Below are 25,383 nucleotides of genomic sequence, written 5' to 3'. Positions count from 1 at the left end.
AAGACACTGACCTAGTAGAAAGAATCCACAAAACCAACCCTTCCACCAACATTGCAAAAGAAAGATATTACAATCACAATATTGTAGAAAGAAGACTTACTTCTGCAACCTGCTTTTTGTACACAACAGCCATGCACTCATGATCACATTTTACTTATTTATAATTAGTGGTAAAAACTCCACTCAGAAGTGATGCTTTTCAAAGTGATTGAAAGCAGCAGATCAAAAGCAATACTCACAGGTGAGCCAAAGTTATGTCCAACCTCATGAGCAAAAGTGATATGCGAAACCTTGGGAGGAACATGAGAGCCGTAGTTCTGAACAGTGATGATTCCAGTGTTCAAAGACTTCTTCTTACCATCGGAATACAGTTTGCTCTTTTCACATATTCCACCAGAGCTCCCTGTATTTAGGCAAAAATATAAAGATCACTCTAGAAAAGAAGCGCTCTGTCACTTTCATCTGATACTTGGAACAAGAAACAGCTTGCTACCTCGATGGATCCTCACAAACCAGGAGTAGGTCTGTGTAATTAATACTAATCCAAACTTTGAAAGGAGATTAAGTTTATCCATGCTAATGCTCTCAGCACTGAATGAGTTCATTCACACAAGAAATTAGGTTTTTTAGAATAGCTATTAAGCAAGATCTATTTTGGGCTTTTCAGTGCATGTACGAGCCCTGGTTTTATCATAGCTGACAAGTAGTAGGCAAAGTCCAACACAGGTAGACTCAATCTACATCTCATTTGGATTTTACTAAGTAAAAAAATAAATAAATAATTAAAAAATGAACAGTACAGTCATGGAAGATCTTCTGTCACAGCAAAAACATTTACTAAAAAAATACCTAAGATTAGCAACGTGTCCTTGTCAGCAGAAGTAATTCCTTCTCTTCACTGTAAAATCTAAAGCCAAAAATGATTTTGATGCGTGAAATAATCAGACTTGTTTGGAAGGTCAATATTCAAGAGCATCACACTTCATTTTGAAAAGTCTTGAAATTATTATTTGACTTCAAATTTTTATGTAACTGAGGTTTGTTCCGCGATTCTGCCAACATTCTAAAATTCAGCTGTTCTGCTCCTAAAAAGCAGTGTCAAGAAAACATTCCCCAAGGAATTCCCTTGCTTTCTGAAGTAAAATTTTACTTTTGGGAAATATCCCATTTACCCAATGTCAGTACATGCATTAAGAACGAAAATCTGAAAATCTCTCAAAACAATTTGGTTTTCTGCCAGTTAGATCTTTTTGGAAAAAGGGCTTACAGAATTCATACTCCAATGCACCCAATGCCTGTCTATTGTATGCACTAGATTAATCATCATAGACCCAGTTTCCTATTTACAAGGTAACTTGCGTTTCATGCATCCTATGACTCTTCCACAATCACTAGAATTACTGCTCACATGTTCTCTTAACATATTTACTCCACTATGAACACTTTATGAATGCTCATTTGAGCATTTTACTCTCCTGAAGTGAAAAGCAGATGTCACAGCACAAAACTTTTCACACAAATCCAGTACTCTTTAGCTAACATGTTTCAGAAGAAAGTATAGCAGCAGAAAAAGGAAGGTTATAATTTAAAACCTTAGTGAGATGTTGCTATGTTTCTTCCACCATTACTCAAATTCCATTTGTAGCTCTTCATAATATTCCCATGGAAGTATCCAGTCTTCTGCAAAGTCTCACAGACCTGTTATTTTTCTCCCTTCAGTAACTGCCATGCGATCAAGAATTAAGCTATAGAAAAAGACTGACTGCTCTCAATTTTTGTGGAAGTTTACACAATTTTGAATTTGTGCTGAGCTATAACTAAAGAATTTTTATTTCTTTGAATTGAAAAGAGTAACAACTTTCAAACATATTAATTTATAAAACTAATACGTCCCAGGAAAACATCAAGATGCAGCACATATGAAAATCATTGTTTTATATATAGTTTTTAACACAGCAAGAGATACCAAGACCCAAAATACATGACTAGATGGAAACTACGAGCAGCAGATCAAGAACACTTACACAATTACTCTGTTAACTCCCAGAACAAGATATCCCTGGTTTTACTTATGTATCAAAAATATTTCCAGTCTTACTTACAAAACCTAAAGTTCCTGCAGTGTTATTCTACTAAAAATGAAAACTGCATAGTTCTGAGCTCTCTGCCTGCATGCAGCAGGAATGCTTCTGCCTCCTTTGTCACTTTACTGGTCATCTGTATCTGTCATAAATAAAATGCCATCCAATGTCACCTCTGTCAACTGAAAGAAATGTGCTCTTCCTTATTGCTGAGGTATTGCTCATCAGGAAGACAACAAGACTCGCTGAAGTGAGATATCCTGCTTCTATTATAAAAAAAAAAAACAACATATGAAACCAAAATTGTGAAATGCTGGTTATGAAAAGTCTGCTTCCTGTCAGCTCACGTGAAAGTTCCTACTTTTCTTCTTTGAACCTACCTACAGTGCTTCCTTAATATCACAGTGTTGAAGGTTTGGATTCAATTACCTGAAGGGGCTCCAACCCAAGCCAGACCAAGGACTCCATCATCAAAATCACGGTCTGTAAATACATAGGCCAAGCAATAATCATCATGATTCTGTTCTGAGTTCAGTTCCAGAAACTTTTCCACACCAATGTTAGGAAATCTGAAGGGGTTTGAAGAGTCCTTCTCATCTACAGTTGTGTTAATCTAAAAGTGAATTGAAACAAACTGTTATAAGTGATTCATTGTAATTGAATTTGTAAGTATCAGCCAAGAGCTTATTGCTGTCAATATCTTGTTACGTTACAGTTAAAGATGTTGCTGAAGATTTACAGGTAATGACATATTACAATTCCAATGCTTGGAAAAACAAGTTCTAAAAGTAAAGAACTACATTTTTCTAGTAAATCCTCCTTATTTGTTATTCCATTTTATCAACACCTGCAAGTTTATAATTATCCTTTTATTATTATATTTATATATATATATATATATATATATATACACACACACACACACACACACATAAATAAAACACATATATATGAAACGTATGAAGCAGATTTGGTGTGAGCTGACTACACCTTCACAGTGACATAGCATGCTTCTGACAACGCACACCAAAATCAAACGAAGGGGGTAGCAAGTCATTAGCAAACAAAGACACCCAATATTAAACACTGACAGTAAACAGTAACAGGTGAACAGACCTGAAAACACCACAGGTCTTTTTAACACGCAATGCAGCTGAAGCTGCAAGTATTTCCAGTCTTACTTACTCTTATTCGCTTCACCATAAAGCTGATGTTACGGATTCCTGAGAAATCTGTTGAGCGGTAAATTGTGTCAATTGCTTTAACATGGCTGGATATCTGTCAAACAAAACAAAACACCTGCAGTTCAAAGATCTGTGCAGTACACCATAGATCATCTTAAATAACAGCAACTGCACAGCCTATACTTTGTTATACATACACATTATTACACAGCGTAACTCCTAACAGGCCTTTTAAAAGCAAACACTGATGGCAAACACTGTACATATGAGGTTATGAAGTGATTTATTTCCAACGTTAACACGACAAGTGAAAGCAAAATCTTTAGCAGTCCTTTATTTTTACACAATCATGTTAACTAGAAATTCGGGCAACTATTTGTGATACTCATTCAGCTCACTGTTACTATAAGTGGTACTATAATTAAAATTGTACTTTCTTTTTTGGGGGGGGGAAAAAAATTTAGAGCATTATTCTTTTAATTTTGGTAGAAAAACAGATCTAAAAAACAACAAAAAAAAACCCTTATCAATTACCTTTTCCGATAGAATAGAAACACTAACTCACTGAGGTCCTGATCTTGAAGGTGACTTCAGAGCTTTGGAGAACGTGACTCAACTCAATTACAGATGTATAGTGTAATGAACAAACAGTGCAAGACACATTTGTAAACAGCAGTGCAATTTTCTACTTCAGGAGAAGTATAATTAAGGAGCTACATATATTTTTTAGCAATAAATGGGGAACAAAAAATGTTTTCCAATTACTGCTATACTGACGAATGAAAAGCATCTGCCTCTGTTACCACTGCTTTTCTGACCTTCCATTATACGACACAATACAGGAACAGAACTCAGTGCTATTAACTCACAGTAGTTTGAGCTAAAATTTCAAACAGAAGACTAAATGAGTGTTAACAGAAAAGCCTGGCAGGCTGTCAAACAGAACAAAAGTCTTCAGGAGGTATTTGTCTAAGTAAGAGAGGAGAGAAAATAAGTAAAAACATAAAATAAAAATCAGATGAGCCTTGTTTAGGTTATTCAACAAACAGCAGTTGTAATTATTAACTAAAGTAAGCATAAGTGTCTGTGACCTTTTTCACCAGCATACTGAGTACTTTTAGTGAAATAATGCATCAGTAATGCCAGAGTGCCTGTAACAAAGACAGGGTGACGGAACAAATGAAACTTAATTGCGTATATTACTGCTCATTTAATTAAAATTAGTCAGAAAAAAATCAAAATAAAAGCTGATTGTTTAAACAAAGGGCTTAGAAATACCTGTGCAATTACAGCTTCCCTTGTTCCATAGTGCTTATAGAACAGATGATCAGTCTGAATATATAGCTGACAAGTATTTTTTTCAGCTTGAGTGGCACGTTTTTTCCTTAAAAGCTGAGGACCATTGCTGTCAGGCTCTTCAGAAGGCTTCTGCACACACATGGGAAACAAATGCAATAATTTGCAGATGTAATAGATGATGTTAACATAGCAGTAGTTTCTTTTCTAAACACACACTACTAACATGAACAGATTTTCATTAGTTTCCTTCGATTTACAATGTTTCATGAAAGTTGATTTAAACTGAGTATACACTATGAGCAGTCTTCAAGTACATCATCTGTCTTAATGACAACTCAGCCAAATCCTTTCAAGCATTTTGGCTTTTTTATTACACAAGGCAGTCAATTTGAAATACATTTTTCTCATCCACGTGATCTTGCAAACTTTTATTTTTCATAATTCTTTTTGAAGATGAAAAAACTGTTTGTAGATTAAAAAAAAAAAATATTGCTGTGGGATTTAAATGCATCCTCACTAACACAGGTTACTTCATATTGTCATTAACTTGGTTACCTCAGCAAGCAGAAGTACAAGGTCAAAATAAAGCCCATTACTTACAGCTGTATGTGCCAACACCTGTGTTATGGCATTCGCTGGTCCAATAACACACTACAAAATTTTTAGGAGCACATTTCTAGGAAAGCACATTACTTCCACTAGCACTGAACTGCTTATGTAAATCATGTAAAGAAACAAGAAACTGTTACACTAATTTCTAATCAGTATAATTGATTATAACCTGTGTAGTACCTCTGTTGTGGGTTCTTCTATACCAGTCATCTGGTACTTCTGCATTCTTTCAAATACTGAATGATCTGCACATCCTCCTTGCGGTCCATATTTATGAGGATATTCTACAAAGAGGAAAGCCAGGCTGAGGTTTCAAACTCAAATGCACACGTGTCAAAATATAAAATATTTTAAAATATAAATAATATAATAAATATAGCTTTATCACAGCAACTTTTTCAGTTTGTATTTAACTAATAAGCTCACAGTTTCTGAAGGAAGCATTCTAAGATCTAAGCAGCAGCTTTTTTCCATTCATCGTTTTGACTAAGATACAGCCTAAAGCCTAACAAACCAAAAATACTATGACTGCTTCTAAAAATTGTTTTCTTATGGATATCAAAAGAAAATAGGAAGTGAACAAAGTATGATGTAAGAACAAGAGTTATTATTTGGGCATCTTTACAGACTCACTTGAACCAATAGCAAGACTAAGGAAATGAAACTCAACGGTAAATTATTATTTGGAATCAAATATATCAAAGATAGTTTGGATAAGACAAGGTTAGTTTTATTTTATCAATATATAATCAAGCTCTAAATTTCACACTTCAATCATTAAAATGTGAGGAATATGAAACAAATTTACATACTGTATCCTTGTCATGCAGCTAAAGGCACTACAGTTCTGTTAAAATAACTCAAGATAGGTTTATAGTCAAAAATACTGAAAGACTGTATTCATTAGACCCAATGATAACCTTGAAAGGATAAATTAATTAATAAATAAAGTACTCTTCCAATCTTTATTCCCCCCAACCACACTTTTACAAGTGTTGAAAGAAATCACGTGGCTGTCTAAAGCTGGTTAATGATAAATTAGGTGAAACAAAATGTAGTTAACATTTTTTGAAAACTGGATCCTTTTCCAGGCACAAAATATTTGCAGCAATTATAAACTTTGCTCAGTAGGAAATAGCCTGATTTAATGAGCATGCTTAACATTGCAGCTTAAGAGCAACTAAAACCTTGCAGCTGCACGTTCTTCATTACCATACTAGCAAATCAACTTTATCTTTCATAAAGATGTCCAAGTACAGTACTGTAGTTCAAAGTGCATTTAAAGTCTGATTTTTATACAAGCTACCCTAATATAAAACAGAATCACTTTTTCTTCACTAAACTTTATGCCTTTTTCTTTTTACTTCTGTTTGCCAAAGGCATTGTTAGCAAAATCTCGATTCTGCATGGAAGGCAATTTCCACCCAAGTTTTGATTCTAATAAGGATTACAGTTTAAATTAGAAGAAACATGAATCTTCAGCGGGACAACTACAGTAATACTGTAAAAAAAAAAATCCTACACTTACTAAATAACTTGTCCTTTCACTATTTTACACAAGCACTCAGGAATTACAGTTATTCAGATGAGTTTATTTATTTTCTTGTATTTTCTTCGTATTAGCTTCCCATGTTTCCAATTCTAACAGCACATGAGTACTGTTTTATAACTGTGGTCTCATGACATTCCTCCCAGTATGGCTAGTCCTAGCACAAGGCCAGAGAAACCAAGAGAGACAGAATGCTTACTACAAGCCACCTCATTCCTGCATGAATTTGAATAACTATTTGGTGTAACGTTGGCCTTGCTATCCCAACAAACAGCACTGCTTGGTCACTGCTGAGATCTGCACCTTTGGGTACCCTGGCTACCATCGCTGGACAGGAGCTGTCAAGAGCAAAGCATTACAGATATGACCCTTCCCATCTCTATTCTCATTTCAAAATAAATTCTCCAGCATTTAATCTAACTATAACTCTCATTGCCTGCTTTCACATCACCGTTTATCCCTGCACTAAGGGCATGTTATACAATGCCTATTACACAAGGACAGGACTTAGAGTTAGGGACAATACTGCCTTGCTGCCAGCACACTTCACCTGTGCAAATCCACCATAGTTTCAAAGCAACTCTTCCAAGTGGCACCTCCAGGAATCCACAGAAATGACATGGAAAAATGACCATACAGCATATTTTGTATCAGCATAAAATGCCATTTTATGTTATCAGCACAATTCTATTCATACTCTCTGGCATTGACAGCTGACAGAACAGTACTAGAAAAAATTGCTCCCAGTGAATTACACAAGCTAAGTAGTCTTCCTGCTGCATCTTGTTTCCCAAAGAAGTCAGGAAATACCTTAACACATTGCCAGTACTGACCGGCTGCAATTCAAGGAAATATTTCCCACCTCAAAAAGTCGTATCTGGTAAGAAACATTTCAAAAGTATAACCATTAAAATTATTTTAATAAATGTACATTAAACATTCTGCAAGAGCAATTGCCAAGGTTTTGTATGTGCCGGGAAAAACAAACTCAAATGACAGATTTGAATCTTCTCTGCTAAAAAGAGGAGGTAAAGTTATTTAAAGTTTGGGAGCAAGTCTTGTTTACAGAGAAAGTTGCACACAAAGCTTTCTTATTTCAATGCTGAGTTACTCCTGAATTGGAAAGGCACTGTTCTCTGTTCATCTTCCAAGACATGTTATTTCCACCATCCCCTGCAGAAGTTCCTTGCTGAAGAAGCTAGACAGGAACTACACTGTGTCAGATGACTGGGAGACAGAAGTCTGACCCACGTTCTTGCGGTGCTTTTAATGGCTTTGGGAAGTACAGCCTTGGCTTACCCCTACACCACAGCCCTGAAAATGGATCATGAGAAAACACATGCTTTACCATCAGAAGGGCTGCTTCCAGACACGTTCAACTGAAAAACACAAGCAGCCTATTTTCCAGCAGTAAAGGCATAACTGAAATAGAGGATCAGTTTTCTAACTAAAGAAAATCCTCAGGTAGAACAAAAACTTCATCTCTCTTCCTCCCTGTTGTTAAAAGTTTTTTGGTTTTCCAATCTCTATTTTGGTACATTCTGACACAACGTTGAGATAGCAGTAATAATAGTACTAAAATCAAGGGCAAGATTTTTAAATTTCATTCTTATTTAACTAAATGGCAGAAAGATTTAAGTTACTAATGATACATACAACTACAGATTCTCAAATGAATTGAAACAATTTTTATTAAAAAAAAATAAAATAAAAGGGCACTACCTGACATAAATGACATAAAGGACTCCTGATCACATTTTCTGCTTCTATCTGTCAGCAAACAGTACAACCTGTGGAGTATTCAGGTTAAGTACATAATGGATACTAGGTTTAGGGCAAGGTACCAGGTCTGGGGCAAGGACATGACACCAAGATTTCCTTGAAAATGATGAAAATTCAGACCTACAACAGCCACAAGGTCTGACCAACACTAGCAAGAGCAATAGTGTCAGAACAAAAGATCAAATTTAAGCAGCCAGGGAAATCTGTATTAAGGCTTGTTGTTGAGTTGTTGTTGTTGTTTTTTAATAGGCAGTCTGTCACACAGATCCTGTGAAAACTGCCAAGTAAACCTTCATTATCATATTGGCCTCGATATGAAAAAAGCCCAAACAAACCAGGTTCTCAAACAATACTCAATCTGCAATGGACTGTTAGTTCAGCAGACTCGACGCAGAACTTCAAAATCTTTTACTTTCTGTTCTCAGTTGTGGAGTTCCTCCAAGACCACACAGAATTAAACAGAGAATTAAATGACAAATTTCATTTCCCTGAAGTTCTGAACGGGCTTTCCTGTCTACTGCTGATTTGAGGAAATATGCAACCAGTTTTGTATTTTACGGTATGAACTCAGGGATACATTTACAGCATACAGGATTTAATTACAGAAAATGAAGTCCCAGTGAAACCTTAACTGTTAAAGAAAGCAGCCTCCAAAACATTTTAATGAAAATAGCAGTTTGCATCTTTCTTGCACTAGATTATAAAACTGTTTGATCAGGAGTGGTTTAGATACTGAAATCATTCAAGTTGTGTTTCAAGTCATGAATAGAAGGCTGCCTTCCACCATATCCACTGTAACATAGACAAAAGCTGCCTTATAAAGTTGACAATATAATCCCCATTTACAAAAAACCCTTTTGTTTAACTACTGAATAAGACCTCATTGAGATGCTAATCATATGTTGCATTGTGATTTCTGAAAGGCACTAAAAAGCATATTGTTTCAAACGGCTAAAATGCTCCTGACCAAAAAATATCCCAAATAAAAGCAAAGATTCCACCCCCTCCCCCTTTCTCCCGGATTAATAATGTATTTTTGTTGCCTTTGTCCTGTGTAAGACATTAAAAGTTTGCCTCTATTTCACAAGAGCTAGCTCAAGTTAATACAGTAACAGATCAGAGCGTTTGCCTTCATTTTTAAAGCTACTGTAAAGTCTTTTTTTTTTTTTTTGAGCTGAAGTTCAATGCAAAAGTAGCTCTTATGAAAGGCATAAAAATGTATTCTCAAAAGCACTATTCAGAAAGCAAAAGAAGCAGCTGTACACTTCAGGTACTTCAGACCACAGCAGTCACAGAGGTGTCTGGGATACCAAAGCAAAACACACCAAGCTGTACGATCAGAAGACTTGCACGTCTGACTCCGCACCCACAACAACTAATCAGAGTAGCACATTTTCCAACAGCACTGCTTAGAATTAGCTGCACGATGGGCTACTTCCAACCAAGCTGAGCAAGCAGCAATGCCCATTCTTTTGGTGATACGGAAGCCCTATTATGCTGCTCCTTAAGTGTGATTCTTTGGAATAGACAGAGACATCTCTGACAATCTGATTTCATTCCTAACTGAAGGCTTTGATAACACTAGATTCAAGGGCAAAAACAGTGAGGCAGTGTACTACCATCTAAATAAACAAAATTACATATTTCCTGTTCCATCCACTTTAATAAAATAGTAAGAACCAAGTTCATTATTAGCTTTTCCAGCTTTCAAGTAATCCATTTACAACAGACATCACTTCTACAAGACAGTCATTTTCATAAATAAAATTACTTGCTCCCACAAAGTACAGTTTGGTTTCTTTCGCTAGCTGCTATCAGAGATGATAGCATTCTTGTTGCCCACTTGTTACTTCATTCCCAATTACAAGTCTTGTAAGTAGCAGGGAGATGCACATTTAGGTAGTCAGAAAACATGTGGTGTTCAAAATGCACACCAAATCAGTAACTGCTTTCATTCAAAAACTCTATACAAGTTATGTAACTTGTACCAGCTGAAGACACATCATATATGCAAAGGTAGCTAGAGTGCAGAAATCTGATACATCAGTTCTGAGATCATAATAAGGTTTCCATGGTATTTTATTGTCTTTCTGTGCATTAGCATTCAAAGCTAGGCTAATGGGGCCATACCACTCAAGTATTATTCCCCGTATGTTTCCATCAGCTTCAACTCCCAGCAGAGCTTTTTAAAGCAGGACATATATTGCATCTTCTAATGAGCTATCTGAAGACCTCTGAACCCATACACACATAGGTGAAGCTTTTATTTTTCACAAGCATCACCTTTATTAGTTGTTTCTTAAGTGCATAGTGACTTGAACTTAAATTACCCTTTCTTTTTCAGGTCCCAGGAAAGAGCAATCGGGACAGGACATTTTAAGGCATTTTTCAAAACAACAACAAAAAGAAATGCATCCACTGCAGAAGATACACTGCTTATGCACTTAAACCTGACTATTAAGAATTTCTTAAAATGGCAGAATAAGGACTTAGGCTTGTCAAAAATCTCTTTCACAAACTAACTTCATATGAATCACTCCAGGACAGCACGATTCACTCTGTGACGTGCAAGCTGAAGTCTCACTTGATGCTTACAAGTGGCTTACAGCTTTTGGTAGAAAAATTTAATAGAAAAAAAATTATTTCATCTGTAGCACAAAAATGAAGTACTCACTGATATCATCTTCATGATAGATGACAGAGTGAAACGGTAGAGTTCTGTCCTTAATGTATCTCTCTGCTGGCTCAATATAAAAGGTCCCACTGTGAGTTTGGATGAATCCTTCAAATCTTCCATCAATAACAGACCCATGGCTAAAACTTCCCTGCTCACCTGTTAATGACAGAAAGTGCCTTTAAAAAACCAACCAACCCTGCTAAAGGCATTCAGTACCATGCAAACTTCAAGCATACACTCTATGTAAGGTGTTAACCAGACAGTGCCAAGGAATAATAAAGGCATAATAATCCTGACTGCAAAGCAGTTTCCAACTTCTTAAAACCTATGAACTATAAAATAGTAATATACTGTATGACAGGAGTAAGACATTCTTAGAGAAAATTGTGTCTGAACTTTTAAAGACTAAGAGTATTCAACAGTAAGAAATGCAGTTGTCCCAAAATCATAGTTTCTCTGTTTAACAACTTTGAAGTCTTCAGCACGGATCAGATGCATAAAGGACAAGTTTAAGAGGCACGCAGCGGAGAACTGAACTCCGTATCTTAAGGGTGTCAGACATACAGCATTTAATCTGATATTCAAGTGCTATTTTTATACATCTATTCATGCAACTATAAAAAAAACACTGAGTGTACACTGAATTCTGAAAGCTTTCACAGGAAAATATCTGTTTCAAGGCATTCATTTTTCTTTTCAAACATAGCTTTCTTAAAACTGTACTTATGTTTAAATGTGGGATGGATTGAATACACGTTTGAGACATTCACAACCCTTCAATTCCTTTAACTAAGAACAGTACCTAATTTTGCTTTATTTATTTTTTGAATGCAACTTTTTAAGTATATAAATATTGTTTATAGAAAAAGTCCAATATAAGTTCACAAACAGAGCTGAATTTCAATTTCTATGGACGTACAGTTAAGTATTGGGTAAAAATAATCATTTCAGTATGCCTTGTCAGAGAATAAAAGTGCAGGGAATTTTATTTAGATGCATTATTGAAGTTTAATAATGAAGATAACCTAACAATATGGATATACACTTGTATGCATATGTACTATTAAAACCATGTTTTACAATGTTTTCCACTTTAATTCATTTTAAAGTGCAGTACTTACCATAAATGTGTCCAGTGTAAATATGGGAGGTATCATAATCAATTACTTGGTTTGATGTTTCTACTTTAAAATCCTCACTAAAAAGAGATGTATCTCTCTTCATTCGAAGGTTGAATTGTCTAAAATGAAAAAAAGAGATAGTAAACTGTCTTTAAGCCTCAAATACAAAAGCACAAAGTACTTCTAACCAATGTTTTCACACAGGCAGATTTACAGAATTTGTGAATTTTATCTATATAAAATATTTATACTGTACAAGAATTAGATTACAGCCTAGAAAGATTCACTCAAGCAAGACTATTTTGATGCTTTTGATAAAAGTAGTTAAATCTACAAGATTTAAGAACACTGGGCTTCAAATCTAAAATGCTGACTTTGATTTGCTCTGTTCCTCCAGACAGACACAGAGGTAACTAAAGGGAAATTTTTACCATCAGACAACTGAGAAGCAGAACAAACAAGAATTATCAGTATATTTTATTTCCATTGCCAATATTTAAGTACCAGCACTGCCCCAAAAGGAACACTCCTGTGTTACTGTGTTGGCCCACAACTTCAGGGCAGATGTTGGTGGTATGGCAGTAGAGGCTGAACGCTCCTAACAATATTCCACTCCATTTTGTTGCCATACAATAGATGGCAGCAGAGGGGCAGTCTGACAAAATGGCCTCTGACATGGAAGTGTGGATGAAGTGAAGGCATGAAACTCAATTCCACTATGCAGAAAACATGGCACCCACTGACATTCACTGACACTTGCTGAATGTGTATGGAAACAAAGCAGTGGATGTCAGCACGGTGAGGCAGCAGATGGCACACTTCAGCAGAGGCAACAGTGGGTCACCTGCGCTGGTGCAGATTCCCATGAGCACAGCATGCAGGCTCGTGTACACTGTTGGCAAAAACACACAGCTAATGATGGTGGCTCTGTCAGAAGAGTGTTTTGTAGCTGAGAATTTATTCTATCAACTAATGTTATTCTGTTTTTTCTAGCTGTTGGAGTTTCCATGGAAATAAATAAGAGGCATTACTTTCAGAGCAACCTACATAAAATGTAAACAAAATGTAAGGAAGTTAATTACTGTTATACCCGAAACCCAAATATTCATAACAAAAGAAATAAAGTAACCACTCTTTAATGCATCTGAAACATACTCAAAATATATCTTCCATTTTCATTTGCACATTATAATGACACTACAGTAATAAATATTTCAGAACTGTATATTAAAACACAATATTGTAGATAAAGAAAAAGCCATGCCTATACTTGAAAGATGGTATGGGCTCCTTGGTGACTCATGCTGACTATTCCACAATGCAAACACTGCTTCACAATCAAACTACCTCTATCTATTATTGCTGTCACAGTGAAAATGAAACATCCAAGAAGCTTCATCACTAACACACCACCAAAGGAGAGCATCTCCCACAAGGTTAGGAAATTCTGAGATGCGGCTAGCAGATGTGGAAGATACTTCAGCAACTCCTTGAGATGCTCAGGCTTACAGCCAGGACTGCCAGTGCCCATATCATAGTCTCAACATGGATGTAATATAACTGGGCAGATTCTCCTGTTAAAATGAAGAAATGATTCACTACAGATGCATTTGAATATTAGAATCATTCACTGAAGAATGCAAACAGTTACCTGTTTGCAATTCACACCCACTTAGCAAGGCCTACAGCAGACAGCTACTGTTATATTATCACCTACAGACTCAAAATAATTTTCCACTAAGTAATGTCTCTACTGTCTCTGAAATGCTTTTTATTTGATGACAGATCATGAAGATGACAAAATAACATGCACGAGCATCCCAGAAGGCATCCCAGGCCAGAATTTTACTGGCAGTGCATTTTTCTAGGAGAGGGAAAAAAAGCAACAAGAGGCTAAACCATACTGCACGGTTCTTCAAAACAGAAATTGGAAATGAACAGGCAGACAAAATTAAGACTAGCAATAAGAACTCAAATTTCACTCAAGTACATCACCAAGTTTCGCTCACTTTGTAACACCCTGCTCAGTACCTTCAAAAGGTTTGAAATGCACTTCAGTTTAAGTTTTCTCTGAGACCAAATCCCCCATAGTTACTAAGGATCAGACTCTCTTCAAGGATGTCTGAACTGAAATTAAAAGACCAGAGATCTTCAACACTTTAGAACAGCTTTCCTCCATTCCCTAATATCTGATAGAGACTTTGTACTGGAATAAGTCTATAGTTGTGTGCCGGTGGTGAGCTGGAACATGTAGTAATCCCACCAAGAGCACCTAAGATGGCATTTTCTGGTGAACACAGTATGCCTCCAGAAAAATGAAAAAAAAAAAAAAAGCAAAGTGCAAAAAGGTTACTTTGCTGTTATGCTTAAATGAATACCACTACAAAAACAAAAACAAAAAAACCCTCAATCAAAAAGATACAGGAGAAATTGCTATTTCTAATAGCCAGTACGCTTCTTACAAATTACAATTAAATTAATTACACTGAAAGAAGATGCCAGTTTATAGCTGGGGAAACTCCAAATTGTAATGACTGCATCAAACAAATGTATAGCATGAACCCCCCAAAAATCCAGCTCATCATTCTTTCAAAGACAATATCAAGAATGCCTCCATCAACTCCAGTAACGTTTCCCATCTGTCAGTAAGAGATCTCCAAAGACCCTACAGAAAATCCATTTCAGTATCTTATCTGATACAGAAGCTTACTTAAATTTTACTGTGAATTTCTTCAAAGTCACTAGCTGTTCCCCTTTATTAAGGTTTCTGTAAACTAATCTCTATCCCTCTCAAAATGATATGGAAGAGAACAAGTCTCAGTTTTCTTTCCCTGTCTACATCCATAACTTCATGAATTCTTCTATACAGAGGAGGTCCCAGAGAGGAACCACTGATTCCTCCATACCATTAATCAACTTAGTTTCCAAAACAAGCCACAGTGGAATAAGTAAGAGGCATCAGAAGGTGTTTGTGGGGTTTTCTGCAGCTCCCATTTCTATTGTGTACATAGAGTTCTCTGTGTTAGCACTCTGAACACTGTAGCCTAGTATTCCCTAGGCTAGTGAGATACCAGACAGAAGGTAATTATTCCCAGAAAAAATAATGCTTTTTCCACATCTACTAACTTGCATAAGACATTTCACAGTAGTAGGACTGTCTGGGATAGAAACAAACTAATTAAGAGCACGACTTGACCTTTCCTGTTGCTGCTTCTGTCTTACATACACCTGATAACTGATAGAGTAACAAGGCATTCTTTAGTTACTGCATGGCTGCTTCTTCAATGGAAGCTGAAATTTTTGGTAGAGTTGTTAACACTGTTCTATAATCAACTTTGTTAAAAGCTACATTTTGCCATGCCTTACTCATTAATTGCAGTACCTTGAGACTATCAGGAAACAGACTCTGATGTTCCCTTAGTTTACCACAGGGAGACTATCAGACTCACAAGCACACAGTGATAACTGAAGAAAAATAGCTGACAGTGTCATTTTTAGTTAAAAAACATGAGTTTCCCATGGGCTCCAGTTATTTCAATTCTGTGCTCTAATCACAGAGAAAGCAGGTTTTTTTTTTATTAATAAATTTCTTAAAGAAGGCTATGTGCATGTGCTGACAGCATTTGACAAGAAGAATATAAAAGGTAGACACGTAAGAATTAATGCTTGATCTATTATTTCATTTGTTTTGATTATGAGTTACCTTTTAAGGTCAGTGATTCTGCCATGATGAAACATTTGATATATTAGGACACTGGTAGAAAGCCAGCATATTGCTTTCCAAAACTAATGAAGAAAGATATAATCAGCAGCATGAAAAAAGGAAACTAGGTGGTTTTCTTTTCTTTTCTTACTCATAAGCTGTATCTACTCTTGAGGACATTTATTTTACGCTGTTCCTATTTACTATTAAACCCACACAATGTATTCCATCACCATCAATTGACAACTCCCAAGGTTCTTCTACCTATCCTAAAGAAAGTATCTGAAACAGCAGGTGATGGAATCTCTGCACTTATCGTTCTATTAGCCATCCAGATGCAGACAGGGGAACTGTCCTTTGGTAAGTATTTATATTAAAAATGTACATCAGTATCTATAGCATAAAAATAGGGAGCAATCCCAACCTCACAGCTAAGGTCTGTGGTTAATGCCTTTATAGCAGCATTTCTGATTGCCACTCATTCCTTTCCAGATCTCCAGAAGACAGACCTGCTAAGCTTGTTATTCCAGAAGATAACATTCTAAGGAAATGCAGCCCTCATTTTCAACAATTTGCCACTGATTATTCTTCATATACATAGCTCTCAACACATAAGCCAGCTCAGATAACAGAAACCATTCAAGTCAGTTAACATGTAGCTACATGTTTAGTTTACACTCTTATAACTCAGGTCAATTATTTCTCTGTCCTGAAGAGTACAGTATTCTGTTTTTAAGAGCAGATTAATCTTTACCCAGGGTTGAAAATAAACTCTTCTTCCCCCCCCCCCCTCCAGTACAAACTTTTAGTAGGAAATGCAAATTCTGTGTCACCTGGTTTCCTGTTTATCCAAAATAACCTTCCCACCTCTATTTATAAGGTTGACAACATACATGCTGTGCCAGGTTCCAACAATTAAAAACCAGGTGGACAAAAAAAAGCCAAACTAAGCAGCTCCTTTTAGGCAGTTCCCTTTATTTTTATAACCTGCTCAGTCAATAACTACCTTATTAAAGAACAAACTCGTTATCTCTGAATAATGAAGGGCAATAAAATGGATAACAAATTACTATAGAACAGAGAATAAAAAAGTCAAATGGTTACAGCAGAAACAGCACAGCTCGTATCACACAGCAAGCCCCTACAGGCATTAATGCAGAGCAATCGCGGATGATGGTCGGCAGCTGAAACAGCAGAACCTCTGAGTCCACATAAACTGTCTCAGGTGAAGCCTAAAGAACAGGTTGTTCCAGCTGCATAACTGACATTGCCTCAGTCTGTATGGCATTTTATTCCTATGGAGCTGATTTTTAAGACTCGAATCTGTGGAGCTAAAAAAACCCTGGAATTAGCTGCAATGACTTCTAAGCACAAATTTAAACACAGAGAAGAATTTTTACTCTTGAAGTCCACATTTTGCAGATTTTATAGAAACAATCCAACAGTATTAAACAACTGAAAAAGTATTTCCAAGCGTAACCATATGAAGGGCCTTTTTATCTCTACTGCTTACAAAGAAGTGATGGTGCAGGTATATTGCAGGCACTTCCAGTAACAGTTATTGTAAGTACTATGTAGAGACCAGATGTTCCAGTAGCAGCTTGGAACTTAACAACTTATAGCTTTTTTTTTTTCTTTTAAATACAGTTTTAGGTAAAAAAAAAAAAAAAAAAAAAAAAAAAAAAAAAAAAACCACTATGAAAAATGGTAATTAAATTGCAAAACAGCTGAAAAAAAGCTCTTGGTGTACCTTTAACTTAGAAATAAAACGTTATTATGTGTTTAAGTACTGCTTGAAAAATTCTACTTGTTCACTCACTCATGTTGCATAGGCAGCCTGACCAATCAGAGCCAACAGGGATGGGACAAAGTGGCTGCAGATTGGTGACTCAGAGGACAAACCAGGGGAAAAAAAAGTGCAAGCTATTAGAAGGGCTGACAGCACAGATAAATACTGCATAGAGGTAGTTTCTTCATTCTTCTGAGTGTCAGGAATTCTTATTTTCTAAAGCTCAGAGATCATCCGACACTAGGCAAGGTTTTCAAGTTCTGTCCTCAAAATGTAATTTCTAATAGTGAAGTATCCAGCATATTTTTGACATCTGCAGTTGATGGGAGCTCAGTTCAAGATATTCTGCAATATATTGCAAATGCCTATACTGAAAAAGATATCGTTCTGCCATACTCAGTAAGTGAAAGACAGTAAACATGCATTTAGTGTACATTTGGTTTAGTTAACCAAGACTGAGCATACAAAGGCAAATACATCCTTTCAATTTTAGTCATGTTCCAACATAATTTTTGGAATTGCTGACATTACCTTGACATACAAAATGAAGTTAGACCACATTAAATTCTTTCACTGTATTGCAGCCTAGTGCCATCAGCACTGCTTACTCCATTTACGTACCTTTTTCCCCCCCAAGCTAATGCTAACACTGCATTCACTAATTTTGTGTGAATCTTCCTCAGGCCCAAAGGGCCTTAAATTAATTTACACTAAAACATTCAATGTAAAATGGCATGTGTGAGATACACGACTGTACTGCTTTAAAACAACATGAACTACAAGACCTTATTGTTTTAAGAATTCCTACTTACTTCAGGCCTTTCAGGAATAAGCACATTTTGCACCATTCTTGAAGCAACAATGCCAACTCATCTACAGTACACAGTTGATAATTCAAAAGAATTCATAGCCTACTTCCAGGGATCTAAAGTGCCATATGGAGCTAGTATTTTAGCATCTAATAGCAGCTGGTTTGTTTGAATTCAGGCATTAAATCTGACAGTTTTATTCTAGATCCTCCAACAATAAGAATTTTGAAAAGATTGTTTTTAAACCATATACTCTGATTTTCAGATGAAGATTAAATAAGGAAAGTTTTCTCAAACAATGTTTGAGAACAATGATGAACATAAAAACATTTGTGGTCCAGCTAGCTCCATTTGCTACTTCCAGCAGTGAACTGCAGTAGATACTCAGACAGCTTCTGCATTGTTTCCTATCTCCATAAGGCAACCATTTCATCAGAAGCCAACTCAAAACAAAGACCTATATTATAAGAAGAATTTAGCTGGAAAGGCTACTGATTGCCTGTAAAGATAAGGCAAAGTTAGCAACAGCGTGACTATCCACCAAATAATAAAATTCATTGGACTAAGAACACACCCAGAAACATGGATTTAAGGACAGGATTTCAAATTTAGGACTTTGGTTGCTATTCTAAAGCAGTTGCAAATACAACACTAATGCTTGCCTTTTGGGGATGTGCACTGAAATTCAATCATTGTGCCATATACAGCCAATAGCAACACTTCAGTCCTTGAAGAAATTACAAGCTAGTGCAGAAGGAGAATATTTACTCAAATGAACATTCCAAACACATTCAAAAGATGTGGTATTACCTTTGCTCTGTAAAGTTCCCTGTGTTTCTAGATACGGATAACAAATATTTATCAAGCATTAGTTATTTCCTTTGTAATTTAAATAATTAGACAAGCAAGGGTGTTACACATTCCTAAAAAAATATTAAAATAATGGTGTTGCACAGGATGCAGTCAGCAGAAAAGCAAAGACAGAAATACTTTAACTTACTTTCTCTTTCTTCTCAATTATAAAAAAAAAAGTAGGAAGCAACACTTTCTAAATGAAACCCACAAATAATACTTCCACTACTCACACTGACTATCTAACTTCACTGTTTGAAGAAGTTTCAATCAGAAATTAAATGTATGGCTAAGCAATCTTGTAACAGCAATTATGTTTTCTCCATGTCAAATAATTGCTAAGCTACACAGAAAAACGCCATTTCACTACACATGAAACAGAACACTCCATGGCCAAGTCTGTGGCTTGGAACGCAATTTGAAACTGTGCATTTCCTCAAGTAAACCAAATCCGCTCAAAGTTCAGCACAGTTTTTGTAAACAAATATGCCATGGCTGCACAATAAAGTCAGAATCTGATGAAATTCTGTTCCCAGTTCTACTCACTGAATCTTTGAAGTCCGTTAACAGTTACAAGCACAGGTTTGAACGACTGATTACAAGCAGCAATTTGACATTTACACTGGACACCAGAGCAAACACTTGCTATAAACTGCCAATATTGCATTTTAGTATATTCTCTCAGACGTAAATAACTGTATTTCAGCATTTATATATCACTATAATTAAAAAAAAACATAAAAGACTAAAATGTTTAAAGCAAATACCTTTTAGAAACGTCACTAACCTTCCATGAGCATGAAAGTCGAGGCGCAAGAACTGATCTTCATGCGATACTGCTCTTTTGGCACGCTGGTGTTTTTGGTGTAACAAATCCACATCGTAAGATAATCCTTCATAATGTCTAATGTATTTATTTAGAGGGTTTCCATACTGGCCTGAAAAGAGAAAGAAGTAAAGGTTAGCAGGTTAGCATGCCTAAGAATTTACTAAGGTTAAAACCACGCTATGAGGTGCGATATCTTGGAGCACAACAGCTGGCAATGAGAACCCAATTTTCACTCCACATGCATTTTAGCTATCTTTTTCAGTTCCTTGTATACTTCAGATTTATTCTACTCTGGTTCCACAGACCGAATAAACACTTGCAGTTATAGTGCAGAGGTGGACTCCTTCCACTTTCATTTCAACCAAAATTACTCCACAATGCAAACTACATCACTGTCGGTAGGAATGCTATGCATGAGACGTGCTTCACACCCAAACACGCCAAGTTCAACAGCTTCACATCTTCCTTCTGTTTCCCTAAAAGAACCATACATCCATTTGCACTCTGCTCCCACGGCACACTGAAGTACTTGCTCAAAAGGTATACATTCCACGTGCCAGATCATCAAGTAAAATTAACAGCAAATCATACCATCCAGAAATACAATATTTGTATAACATGGAATGTTCCATCATGTGGGAGAGTTTTGTTAAAGGTTCAGTTCAGTCTATTTTGAATATTTCCTTCTAAGATATTATTTCTGATTTACTTAAGAATGAATGACAGAAGTGGAAAACTATTCTTGTCCTCCCATCCTCATGGTGGAAGAGAGATGCAGAACTGACCACAGGCACTAGCATTTGAGAGCTGTTTGCAGATCTAGAAACATGCACATAAAGGATGATGCTATCAGCCTTGTATTTCCACTAAACAACAGGTATTTTTACTTCAACACAGTATTTTTCACACCAAGGTTAGCATTAGTAGGTCAATAACACGATAGAAAACTTCTTGTGCTGCCCAGACACCTGTCAGATAGACTGCTGAGATTTGCTCAGATGCCTACCAAACAGCCCATCGGCTGGCTGGTAATCACAAGAGCAGGATCAAGGAGAAAGCTAACAGGCTACTATTTTCCTTCAGGCAAGGAGCCACTACACATATTATTGACTTCAAGATAGTTCAGATCTTGGTCAACTCTCCCTAATTGATACACAGTTTCCATCCAGGATTCATGTTCTTAACAGTTACCAGAGCCCACATGATCATAGAAACACACACAGTAAATGGAGAGCAGAGCACTCATTTAATGAGAAGTATATTTTCATATCTCAACAACCCCCTGGGCCCCATCCCCTGTATGCACATCCTCCAGACACTCTTCACAAGAAGATTTACTGCACTCCCAAATCAGATGCCATCAGTGAACTACCTGAAAAACATTGCATCTACTTGCCAAAAGTAAACACAGACTTTGTGTAGAGAATTAAGAGAAACTGATTCATTAACTGATCCATTGTGATCAAAAGAACAAAAAACATAAAGTTGAAGCAGTAGAACATAACGTGGAGGACAAAAAGATTACAACAGGGGAGCAAACCACCCTGAAGTACAGGTAGCACATACAGGATTATTTTTGTTTGATGAAAACATTCTTAAATAGTTTGAGCATTTTAAATGTACAGTCATGAGGAATTACTTAGATACCTGCAATCTACCATTTTCAAGAGCAAGTCACTTCGGTGGATCTGGTTTCTAAGTCAGATTACATATGACAAGTCATATATGTTTCTTAATGTACTAAACATTAAGCTGGAAGGAATTAAACATATCAAACAATGCAGAATGTTACAAAAATTCAGAGTAATTGCACGTTTTGATATTCAGAATACCAGCATGCAAACATCCACCGGGTCTGAAACAGGCTCGCAGAATGCCTCTGCATCATCAGCTCCCCAAAGAGCTGATCCAAAGAAGCAACTGTTCTTGAAGATCAGCTATTCATTACCATCACAGAAACTACTTTGGGGATCGCATCACCCAAGGGCAAGCACCAACTCCAGTGGTTATGCAAAAATCAATACGCTGTCAATTTATTTCTAGAAGCAGCATTTACAACTGTCAGTGTTCAGTAAAAATCTCCATGAGTTCTTCCCCGCACGACCCCTTTGCTGCAGCACATTCCAAAACATGAACAACTGCTTTGGAAAACTGCCTTTTTGCTGAAGGCCATCAGTCCCATCCTTTTTGTGATCAGAGAAGTCACAAGGTGACAGAGTGCACCAAATGCACCAGCCTCACTTTGACTAGCTGAGCACATGGCCTTCCACAAAAAGATACCAAAGGTCATTTGTACTTCACTTATGAAAAGTGAAAAGATTAAGCTGATACAAACTCTGAATAGTCTCTGCTGAATGCTACAGCACAAAAACAGAATCTTACACTAACAACATAAAATTAGAACGCAGAACACAAGCAGAATCATTTCCAATTCCAGGTTGAGCCTGGAATCCTTACTTTTTCCACATGGAGAAATACAAGAATTGCTTAAATATCATAGCACCTACTTAGCACAGCAGTATCTAGCACTGTGTTCTGAAGTCTGGGCGCCCACAAATCAATGGTATGTCAGGCATCACTTTCTCTTTCAGGGTTGCACAAAGCTTTTTTTTTTTTTTTTTTTTTTTTTTTTCCTTCCCTTCTCCATTTTCCATTTGTTATTTTTCACACAGAATGTTGTTCTGTACACATTTACTCCATTGTTCCTGGCTCCAAACCGAGCTTCAAAGCCTTCCTTCCCCAACCTCCTACTTACAGAGAAACAGACATTCTTTAGTTTACGCTTCAGCCTTCTCAAGCTTTGCCTTAGTAATATACAGCAAACAGTTACATTTTCACAAGGAAAAAAGTTATTGTTCTAACACCACAATTTCAGAAGCAAAAGTACAAATCTACCTTTCCATGTGTTTATTGTTGTGAGGTCTTCTTTAAATTAATACAATAAATTTCTCAGTGCTCCTGTTCCTTTCCAAGTGATTGATGTCTCACCTCCACACACCTCAATAAGCGATACAGAAAATGACTAAATAAATTAATACTCACAGGCTCATCACTTGCATTCAGTAGCAACATGCACAAGATGATACTGCCATCTCTCTTTAAAATTCAGGTAATGATACATGGCAGATAAATGCATTAAAGTTTACTCTGAGTACTGCAGGCAAATGCTGCCTTTGACAAATGCAGTCCAATAACAAAACTTCATTCTAATTTCCTCTCGGTCTCCAAATACAAGCCAATTCTTACTCGGTTTTACAGAGGCTTCTCAGGTGCCTTTAACATTCACAGAATTTGTGATTTAAGCATGTCTGCATTAATTCTAAATAAGAGACAAAATAAATGCAAAGCTTCAGCAGCCAGCATGAAGAATGCTGAGGGTGAAGAAAGTTGCCCATGCCTGTGTTTCTCTAACCGGTGTGGGCACACCCCCACACAAGGAAGCACGAACACCTCCTTGTGCAAAAGAGCTACAATAAACAAACCACCATTAGCCTGGGTCCAGTTGTTTTATCAGACTGATGAACACACCGACTTTAAACAATTCTTGTAATTACCTGCCTGCCAGTATATGATTTCCAATTCCAGATACCAGCATTAAAGAAAAACTTTGGAATTAACTGGTGTCAGTTAAACTGAAGCTTTAATTTTGAAAGAAATGCAGGCTAGAATATGACAAGTAACTCTAAAACTTCATCAAAACAAAGGAGCTAGTATGCTGCAGAACATGCAGACTGTGTTCTCTAATCCCAAGACTATTCAACAACTTATCTTCCACTTTTCTGCAGTAGGAAAATACTACGAATGTATCCATTACATTGCTTTGGGCCATTTTTCTCAGCTAGGCAAGGTATTCTTTAAAAAGCTTCAGGCACCCAGAAACAAGTTTTCAAGCGTAACAACTTACTAAAGATCCAACAATGCTGCGCACCTGTTTCAGGTCTCGTGAGCAGGTGGAAAGCTAAGCTGAGTCATGCAAAGAATAGTTTTAAAATGCTTCGTGCTGTAATAAGACAGCAAAAGACTTCTCATAATATAAAGCCTTGCAACATGCTCTATGTTATGCTGAAGTTAAATCCTTCAGAAATCAAAAAGCAATTCCTTCTGCCAAAGTGAAGTTACACGCTCCCTGTGATCACAAAAGGAAGCAGTGCTATTTCTTTTCCCTTTCCTCGGAACTGTAACAAACACCAAAGCTACCCAAGCCCTTATGTTTTAAGTACCCTCACAACCAGCACTTGACACAAATGCTCCCCAGCAGCTGCATCCCACCTGGAACATACGTCATTTCAGAGCTTTCCTGAAGATGGACGTCAGTCAGAATAGAATGGAAAACTTCAACATATAAGTTAACTTTCATTTGCAGAAACAAGCAAAGTGCTACCACTGCTGTAGCAACCAAAGTCTCTAACCAATACATGACCTTTTAATAAAACCATTTACAAATCAAAAATAATTTTCCTCTTCACAAAGGGAGCTTAATAAGTAACTCAACTTCTGTAAAAAATAAATTTTCTTAAGATAAAAAAAACTTCCACGATGTACTGCAAAGTGCCATGGAAAAACTCCAGCACTGTTTTTCAGTGTCTCAAGTACTGGAGAACTGCTTATGTGCAAAGAAGGAATGGAAATGGAGTACTTGGTTTGCAGTTGGAACAGGGAACTCCAAGTGTTTGCTGAACAGGGTGTGGAGCACCTTGGAGGATGGACAGCCATCCCTGCAATTACCAACCCGGTAAGGGACAGTCTCTATGACCCAATCCATTGGAAGAAAGGGTTGGTGCCACCATTCTCCCTTCCGCACATGTGCAAATGCTGAATCTCACCTACTCCCATCGTACATACAAACTACAGACACATATGCAAAACTCCTCTTTTTGCAATAAATAAAAAGGATTACTACTCAAAGGTCAGCTGTGCACCTGCCATCTGAACACTGTCTGACAGAGGCCATGCTGAAACCAACAAATTTGTATTTTCCTTCTCCATCTGATCTCTTTTTATGTCTTCCTCTCCCTTCTGTCTCCCTTTTCAGGTTATATTAGAATGTAATGCTAGACATATCATCATAACTTACTGGCAATAAGGTATAGATAAAT

General features: G+C 36.7%; 1 protein-coding gene across 1 annotated transcript in view; it reads right to left on the bottom strand.

Moving 5' to 3' along the window:
- ADAM10 (ADAM metallopeptidase domain 10) overlaps window positions 1–25,383 on the bottom strand; it is a 41,374-nt gene that overhangs the window by 10,037 nt on the left and 5,954 nt on the right. The window contains exons 2-9 of the mRNA XM_042875697.1: window positions 20,246–20,396; window positions 12,306–12,424; window positions 11,182–11,340; window positions 5,357–5,460; window positions 4,544–4,693; window positions 3,267–3,359; window positions 2,511–2,694; window positions 240–403 (exon numbers count right to left, since the gene is read on the bottom strand). Coding sequence (XP_042731631.1) covers window positions 240–403; window positions 2,511–2,694; window positions 3,267–3,359; window positions 4,544–4,693; window positions 5,357–5,460; window positions 11,182–11,340; window positions 12,306–12,424; window positions 20,246–20,396 — 1,124 coding nt within the window. The remainder of the gene's footprint in view (window positions 1–239; window positions 404–2,510; window positions 2,695–3,266; window positions 3,360–4,543; window positions 4,694–5,356; window positions 5,461–11,181; window positions 11,341–12,305; window positions 12,425–20,245; window positions 20,397–25,383) is intronic.

This window comes from Lagopus leucura, unplaced genomic scaffold (genome assembly GCF_019238085.1).
Source record: "Lagopus leucura isolate 7727_CA_CO unplaced genomic scaffold, USGS_WTPT01 Super-Scaffold_100015, whole genome shotgun sequence".
Taxonomy (NCBI): Eukaryota; Metazoa; Chordata; class Aves; order Galliformes; family Phasianidae; genus Lagopus; species Lagopus leucura.
Note: the sequence above shows the minus strand (reverse complement) of the source record. Positions and strands in the feature narration are given on the sequence as shown.